General features: G+C 42.8%; 1 protein-coding gene across 1 annotated transcript; it reads right to left on the minus strand.

Annotated features, from left to right (window-relative positions):
• Nucleotides 1-3,832: 3,832 nt before the first annotated feature.
• Nucleotides 3,833-7,320, minus strand: LOC128124053 (endogenous retrovirus group K member 6 Env polyprotein-like). Its single transcript, XM_052760289.1, has 3 exons — nucleotides 7,172-7,320; nucleotides 4,894-5,764; nucleotides 3,833-3,865 (listed from the first exon to the last, which is right to left on the minus strand). The coding sequence occupies exons 2-3, from the start codon at nucleotides 5,761-5,763 to the stop codon at nucleotides 3,833-3,835; spliced, it is 903 nt and encodes a 300-aa protein (XP_052616249.1). The 5' UTR covers nucleotide 5,764; nucleotides 7,172-7,320.
• Between the last annotated feature and the right edge of the window lie 1,469 nt (nucleotides 7,321-8,789).

An 8,789-nucleotide genomic window follows, 5' to 3' on the forward strand; every position in this document is an offset into this window, starting at 1 on the left:
GTTGGTGTGTGCACCAGCCATGTCACGTCCAGAAGACAGCCTTTCATAGCTCTCCTCCATAACCTCTGGCTCTTACATTCTTTCTACTCACTCCTCCAGTGTGTTCCTGGAGCCTTGATGGGGGAGGTTAACACAGATGACCCATCTGCAGCTGGGGACTCACAGTCACTTGTTCTCAGCACTTTGACCATTATGAGTCTCAGTATCGACCATTACCTACTACAAAAGAAACTTCTCTGACCAAGGTTGAGAGCACATGTGCATAGGTATAAATACAAATATTAAGAAGGTAATGTGAAAGATGGCTCAGTAGTTAGGAGCAGCCCTTGCCTTTCCAGAGAACCTGAAGTCCATCCCCAGAACATACGTGATGGCTGACAGCTACCTGTACCTCCAGTCCCAGGATGCCCTCTTCTGGCCTCTGCCGGTACTGAAAATAACAGTACACTGACATATATGAAGGCAAAACACTCATACATGTAAAAATGAAAATTAAAAATTAAGAAAACCAAACAAGGTCATATGACAACATGACCATTGAGCAAAATAGAATTGGTAGATCCCACACACCCCCTGGGGCCAAAGAGTGACAGGTTGTTATGTTTCTCATTATTTTTTTTAAGTCAGTGCACGGTGCAATCAACATCATTTAGGCATTTTCAAACAAAGTGTGTTTTAGTAGGTGCCCCTGTTCTCACCCCGACCCTCTGCTCTCAGATTACCCTCTGTCCCTCACACTCTCATATCTGTCTTCTGGTCTCATGTGTCTCCAGCTACAGTTTTAAGGATCTCAACTCTCAATCGTCTTCCCTGGTCAGCTTTTAAGGTCTGGTTTCGTCCAATCAACACTGACTTCTGAATGCTCCTGTTTGAAGGATGGGCACCCGAAGCACTGGAGTGAAGTGGCATTAAGTGTGGTTCATTACAATGCTCATTCGAGCATAGTTTACTAAAATATGTATTGGAACGTTCCCCTATTACTTTCTAAAATTAACATGGGTCAGTGCAATTAAAGATAAATATATCCAATCCAGAGCCCACAAGAGCACAGAGAAGGTAGCTGTATGCAAGCCAGGGATGGGACCCTCACAGAAACTCAAGAAGTGGGTGCCATGTGTCATTTCCTCCAAATACTCCCTCTTGGAGGCACCAGAGACTCCAGAAGTGAACAAAGATCACATGTCTGTCTAGGAAAGGGAAATCATCAAGATCTCCAGGACCCTCTCAAGATTATAAAAGCAGTAAGCTATGGCTGAGGGAAGAGACTCTTAGACCAGATGAGCTGCCTGCATGTCCTGCAGGAAGCTCCCGGGATGGAGCTCCTGTGGGTAGTCACCCACGCTGGGCTCAGCTTTTTAGTAGTGAAGCTGCCTTTGAGTCCTCCCAGACCTTCGTAGTAAGTCCTCTCCCACGCTTATGGAAGGAACCCAAATAAACTCATTGGATGAAAAGTTGGACTGTGGTTGGACTATTACTGTGATCCGTCAGCTCCTTAATCTACTTAATGAGGTAAGTAGATATTGTGTCATAACTCCCGGGGAAAAGTCACACACAACAGCAGGCTCCTTAATCTCTCGTACCTCAGAACTGTTAGAATGTGTCTGTTGCCTACATTTGTGAGACTGTGTACTTTGTTGTGACAACTCAACCTGACTGACGCAGTTCCTTCATAACTGCTGTGTGGAATGAGAGAAGGTTTAAGTAGTTGGTCCGGACCAGCGCTCACCTACAGTAGCCCAGATGGAGGGACCTTTGCTCATTGGGGTTTGGACAATGCTCACTGTTTTGTCCATGTGCAGACATGGCTATGGAGCATTCTGACACTTGTCTGTATCCATCAGAGTCACACAGTCGCCTGATGCAGATGGTATGTGAGTAGCAAGCCTTACTGGGAGGCCAGGTCAGCTCCTGATGTCAAGGGGCAAGCTGTTTTCTCACTTTCAAATTGATGGTACGCGGTAATGATGAATGGCAGCACACTCTCATAACAAGGGACACAAATGTCTTCATTCAGGTGGAGCTTGATTCTAGGAGATTGCTAAATGTTAGGTGTGTCCCCAAGTCCAAGGGCAAACACACAGGCAGACATGGCAAAGTGCTTCTGTGTTCTGACTCACTAGTGCAAGGCAAAACTTTGATCTCACGTGTTGATGTAAAATGATGACTGTGGGCTGTCTAGATGGTTCAGTGGGTAAAGGCGATTTGCTGCCAAGATGAATGACCTGAGTTCAATTCCCAGGACCCACATGATGGAAGGAGAGAGCTGACTCCCACACACTCATCTCCATATACTTAGCCTGACATATAAATAAAGAAATAAAAACTTTTTTAATGATTCTGCCTTTCAAGAAATCAATGTCTTTACTGGGATATAAACATGAGTAACCACGGCTCAGAGCTCAGAGTCTAGTTATGGTGATGGTGTGTTCTACAGTGAAAAGGGCTACATGAATAATCATGGCCTCGGTAATCTGCCTGGACCTACATTCAGTTCCATCACGCTTTTGGCAAGGGAAACCATCTGGGTGCTTGGAAATGAGTAGAACCAGAGCTGTGAAAACTGAACCATTGTGTGGGAGACACAATGGGCAAGGGAGGTTGCCGCGGACTGGGTCTCAGTAGGAACACCAGACCGAGGGAGAACGGGTTGAAGGTACTCAGGATAAGTGGGATTCGGCGAATGACAGACAGACACAGACACCAGAGTATGCTGTGAACTGCTGCAATTTTACTCAGATCAAGCAGTGTTTTTTATACATTCATTTGAGGAAACATGGCAATCGGCCAGTGGGGCGATAGACATAGAATTAACAATGTGTTCACACAATTTTCTCAGAATGATTAATAGATCTCATGAGTACAGGTGCTATTTCCTCTATTGTGATCCCTCATCCAGACAGAGAACATTACGGCCCTAGCTGAAGTTTTTCCTTCTACGTAGTTATTAGACCTTTGCTTTGTATCACAATTAAACCCTTCCCACCATCGTTCTAACCACGGTTTCATTTGTGTGAAAATATTTAACCTTTGCTTGCAGGTGAGAAGGCACCAGGGGGGTTGGGACCTAGCTATTCTTTCCATGAACTGTAACTTATGCCATTCTGTTTTCATACTATTATGATTCACCCATTGGTTCCCATGTTTATCATAAGCTCCTGTAAAGGGCAATGGCTCCAAATAATTATTATATCTAGGATTAAAGTTAGGGGGTTGCCACCACCGACCCTTGATGAGAAACTCTATTTGTCCCTTGATAATTCTTGTAGGACTGGTTAGTTCCTGTAACTGCTTCCTTACAGCTGCTGTTGGCTGCGCGTATGGATTGCTTATGAGTTCCTGGACTTTTACTTTCATCTCTCCTCGCTAGACTCTTTGTCCCTCTGAGTCATAAGTTCTTTTTGTTCTAAGTCATTCATAAATTCCCCCAAACTTCTAGGACCCTCTTTAACTGTTTGCCTAAAAGCTTGAATTATAGGTGGGGGTATTGAGGCCACTTTTGAGGAATCATTATTCTCTTTATGGGGCACATCAGAAACATTGAGAGTTAACTCCCTGAAATCAATACACAAGGAAACAGCAATAGTCACAGCTGCAAAGAGAAAAAAGCAGAGTGCCAGCCAGCCTCTGCAAGCAGATTTTGCGTGGTCCCGTGTAGCCTGGCACCATGATTCGGGCAGATTGATAAGGGGTCGCCGGGGGCATAGACCCGAGGGCCGCGAGCCCCCCTTTCCCACGTAACCACCTCATTCAAGGCATTTGTCACGCGGGCGACACCGTCGTGGGCATGGCAGTTCCCCCTTTTTTGTTTTTAAGGCGGAAGGCATACAGGTCCTCACGTACACTGCCCAGAGATCTGGTTATTGTCCTGAAAAGACAAGGGAAAATCACGATAACACAAACTACAATTAAGGCAAGAATGCCTATGAAAATAAAATATTGAATCCAATCTAAGGGATTCATGGCCTTAAGGTCTTCTTGTAATCCTTGTGCTAAGACATTCAATGAGCCAGCTTGTATATGAGCTTGGCTCATGGCCGATATGTCCTTTTGAATAACCTCTAAATCATGAGTAATGGAAGAATCCTTCCATACCCCTAACAAATGATGCTTAACTTTATCCCAATTCTCAGAGGAATTGTAGGGAAGTGGAGTCACACAAATAGCTTTGTATTCTTGATGACATCTAGTTTCCATGAGTTTCTTAATATTGGCCACATCTTGTCCTAAGGCTAACACTACTTCCTCTAATATATTAATTTTTGCCTCTAATTTCTTGTCAATAATTGCTTGTTCAGATAATGCAAAGGAAATATTCTTATTTAAATCATTTACAAATTGAGCTGTATGAATCTCTTGAACCAGGGCGGTGGTGGCAATGGCAAAAGTAGTAATAATAGATATTAATGCTGTTATCCCTAATATCAACGCTGCAACAAATCTTTTTGGCCTTATTAATTCATGAAGCTGTCTAAGTACCTGTAAAGCTGAATTATCATACCAAGTCATGTTATGTAATTGCACAGGCATCATTATAAAAGGTGGTCTTTTTACAATCATCATAATCTGCATTTTTTGTCTTTCCCTTGGTGAAATACAATTAGTGATAATGCATCTAAAGCAAGTTACATGATATGAGTTAGACCCAAGAGCAGAGATATTTACACGGGCAGCAGAGCCTAGTAGCAGAGCAAAAGGATAGGAAATACATGCTCTAACTGCAATGGGAGATGGAGTAGTTTCTTTGGGTCTTTTCTGAGACACTGGGCCTGAAGCGGCAACAAGCCAAAACAAGTCTGGATGTTTTCTCATGTTTCCGGAGGGGGTTCTAGCGACCCACACTGGCTCAACATACCCAGGTGAAAACCACCTAGTGATTTTCTCTCCATGACCCACAAATGTATAATTATGGAACTTATCTTTATTCTTTGAGATATAATCTTCATACTTCTTTTCTCCAGAAGAGGCGTAAAAATCCCAAATAAGCAATTTAGACAGTAAAGGATTGTAGGAGGAGGCTGCGTGAGGAAACCCACAACGCAACCAAGTAGGAAAGGCGGTAACACCATCATCCCAAAATTGATTCTTATCCCGATACTTAGTAATACAGGAATCAAGAGGCATAAAGTTGACAGACTTAAAGGTTTCATTCATAGTGGGAAGTCCCAGAGTAAGCAGCTGAGTCTCCCAGATCCATCTAGGATCTCCTTTCTTACCGGTAGAGCTGGGGGCAGCAGTTAAAAAGGTTCTGTAGCTGGTGGAGAGACACCCGGGAGGAGCTACTCCTTCCAGGGCGAAGCAAATTGGTAATGAATCTGAGCTTCCTGCAAAGTTTATAAATGAGGAAGCACTTGCCCTTTCATCTGAATCTTGGAAACCCCCGATGATCTCCGTCTGATTGCTCAATACCTTATAAGTCTCATCATCCAACCACCCCACTACATGTAAGAGGGGAGGACGAGGAACATAAGCCCAATAGGAAGAAGGACTGGTAGAGGCCGTAGTAGGCCCAACAGCAATCAAGGACAACATGGCTACAAACAGCATTTCTAAAGGAGGGTTAGAACATTGTTGCGAGGCAAGTGCTTTTGCTTCCGTCGCCAGATGTTTTAGCTGGGTCCATGTCGGAAGCTTCTGTGGCTTCAGGGTCAGCTTCTTCATCTCCTGAGTGAGCCGGGCCGTCGCTAACTTTTCCTTTCGCTTTTGCAGTTTTCTGCGGCGCCGGCCTGATGAGTCTGTCTGGAATCCATATGGGCGATTCCGCATCCTGTGGAAAGATACAAGCATACCCTCGCCCCGAAGTTATTAGAGGGTTGGGTCCTTTCCAGGATCCCGAAAGCAAGTCTCTCCATAGTACTTGTGGCAATGATGATGCCATCTCTTTTACTGCCCAATGCTTAAGAGCAGAGGAATTATTATTTGAGTCCATGTTCAAATGGTTTAATACAAAGAGAGAATGACTTAAAACATGATGAGGGGACATATATGAGTTAGCATTCTGTAATCTTTCTACTTGTAATTTTAATGTCTGATGAGTTCTTTCTATGATGGCCTGTCCTTGTGGGTTATAGGGAATTCCTGTCGTGTGACTAATCCCCCATTGTGCTAAAAATACCTCAAAAGATTTTGAAGTGTAGGCAGGTCCATTATCAGTTTTGATATGCATGGGTTTCCCCATGATCATGAAACATTGTACCAGATGCTGAATCACATCCTTTACTGCTTCTCCTGATCTGGCAGACGCGTGGATAAAATGAGAGAATGTATCCACTGTTACATGAACATACTTCATCTTCCCAAAGGAAGGAATATGGGTTACGTCCATCTGCCATAATGCAAGAGGCTTCAATCCCCTAGGATTGACTCCCATCTTTAAACTCTGATTTTGTGGAGGGCAATAAGCACACTCCTTAACTATATGTCTAGCTTGTTCTCTAGTTATCTGAAAAGCTTGTTTTAATGCATTAGCATTCTGATGATGCAGAGCATGACTTTCTTGTGTCTCCTGTACTGTAAGGAGATTAATTCTAGTTAATAAGTCAGCCATGTGATTACCATGGCTCAGGGGTCCTGGTAACCCTGTATGACCCCAAATATGTCCTATGAAGAGTTTCTCTGTTCTTTGCCATAACAGAGCTTGCAGTTCCTTAAGCAGAGGCTTAATAGTAGAAGAACCTGTTAAACTCGCTGTTTCTATGGCAGGAAATAAATTAACTACATACTTTGAGTCTGTATAAAGGTTAAGGGTCTGGGGAAAATGTCTAAGTGCAAGCAGAACTGCACGTATTTCTGCTTGCTGGGCTGTTATCTGCGGTACAACTTCTATTAAAGGTTCCTCCCCTTCCGAGTATACCACAGACCTCCCATTTGCTGACCCATCTGTAAAAACCACAATACCCTCTGTTAGGGGTTGAGAAACACATATCTTTGGAAATATAAGAGGAACTTCTTTTATGAATTCAATAAGAGGGTCTTTGGGGTAATGAAAGGCGATTTGTCCTAGGTATCCCATTAAGGAGAGACACCAATCTTCTGATTCTTGTAATAAGAGCTCTAATTGTTCTTTATTATAGGGTATAATTACAAAGGCCGGTTCCTTGCCAAACAATTCTCTAGACCTAATTCTGCCCTTATATATAAGTTGTGCACAAAGAGAGGGATAAGATATAAGTACCTTCTTATGTGTGTGTGGTAGGTGTAGCCACTCCAATACACCTCCCTGCCATAGGCAAGCTGTTGGAGTATAATCTGTGGCAAAAACAATTAAATACCATGGAATCAAATAGTCTACTTGATGTACTTTAGCTCTTTCCAAAGCCTGCTCTATATGTCTTAAAGCCCGCAAGGCTTCAGGAGTTAAGTGTCTTATTGACCTTGGGTGAGCTTCTCCATGTAATATTTGATACAGGGGGCTTAATTGACCTGTTGTGACATTTAAATATTTTCTTACCCAATTTATATTTCCCAACAATTTTTGAAAATCATTGAGGGTCTTTAATTTATCTACTCTGATAGATGCCTTTTGGGTTGTTATATAATTATCCCCTATCCATTGTCCCAGATAACTAAGTGACCTATTTTTCTGAATTTTTTCTGGAGCCATGACAAGGCCATAAGCTGTTAGACTACTAATTGTCTCTTTGAGAATTTTCTCTGTTGTATCTTTATTTTCATGAGCCAATAATATATCATCCATATAATGAATAATATATGCAGAGGGAAAAGTTTTTCTTATTGGTAAAAGGGCCATATCCACAAATTTTTGACATAATGAAGGACTGTTCTTCATTCCTTGGGGTAATACATTCCAATGAAATCGTCTATAGGGTCTCTTAAAATTAACTGAGGGTATGCTAAAGGCAAATCTAGGGCGATCCTGAGGCTGTAATCTTATTGTAAAAAAGCAATCTTGTAGATCAATGACTATAATGTGCCAGTCCTTTGGTATGGCCACAGGGGATGGGAGTCCTGGTTGTAGGGCCCCCATATCCTCCATTGTAGCATTTACTGCTCTTAAATCTTGTAGTAGTCTCCATTTTCCTGATTTCTTTTTTATGACAAATACAGGAGTATTCCATGGGCTATTAGATTCTTCTATATGCCCTTTTTCCAATTGTTCTGATACCAGCTGTTCTAATGCCTGTATTTTTTCTTGTGTCAGGGGCCACTGACTAACCCATACAGGCTGATCAGACTTCCACTGTATAGAGTCTGCATAGAGATCCTTTGCAGTGGCCCCTATGTAAAATGCTGCTCCAGCTCAGAACTTCCTGTTACTAAATGCACATCAAGTGACTCCATTAAGTCTCTTCCCCATAGGGTAAATGGTAGAGAGGGTAGCACATAAGGCTGTATAAACCCTTCTTTACTGTCTGTTTGCCATTTTAAAAGCTTTGAACTCTGCATTACTCCGGAAGCCATCCCTATTCCCATAAGGGAGGATCCTGTTCTGTGTGTTGGCCAAGAAGAAGGCCAATCCTTTCCTGCTATGCAGGTCCTGTCAGCACCTGTGTCCAAGAGTCCTTGGAAGCTCCTGCTGTCCAGGATGATTGTTTTAAAGGGTCGTCGCCCTAATTCTTGTACCCAGTTGACTCCTTCTACGGAGTCTGAAGAGCCAAACTGTCCTGACCCCCTATGGCTTTTCATAACAGGGTTAGGCATTTTTATGTAGGGGAGTAGAACAACCTGTGCGATTCTCTGTCCCTTGTGTAATTGAATGGTTTCTTTTAAAGGCCTGATCATCACCTTTATTGTACCTAAGGTATCTTCATCTAGCATTCCAGGGAGTACTT

This window comes from Peromyscus californicus, unplaced genomic scaffold (genome assembly GCF_007827085.1).
Source record: "Peromyscus californicus insignis strain IS unplaced genomic scaffold, ASM782708v3 Scaffold_4__1_contigs__length_199733344, whole genome shotgun sequence".
In the NCBI taxonomy this organism is placed as follows: Eukaryota; Metazoa; Chordata; class Mammalia; order Rodentia; family Cricetidae; genus Peromyscus; species Peromyscus californicus.

What these genes read in the sequence shown, in the direction of transcription:
- LOC128124053 (XM_052760289.1), bottom strand. Translation starts at nt 5,763, where the DNA reads ATGCGGAATCGCCCATATGGATTCCAGACAGACTCATCAGGCCGGCGC. An exon ending in AGTTCCATAATTATACATTT is followed by an intron (nt 3,866 to 4,893) that starts GTGGGTCATGGA and finishes TTGTCTTTTCAG; the next exon opens with GACAATAACCAGATCTCTGG.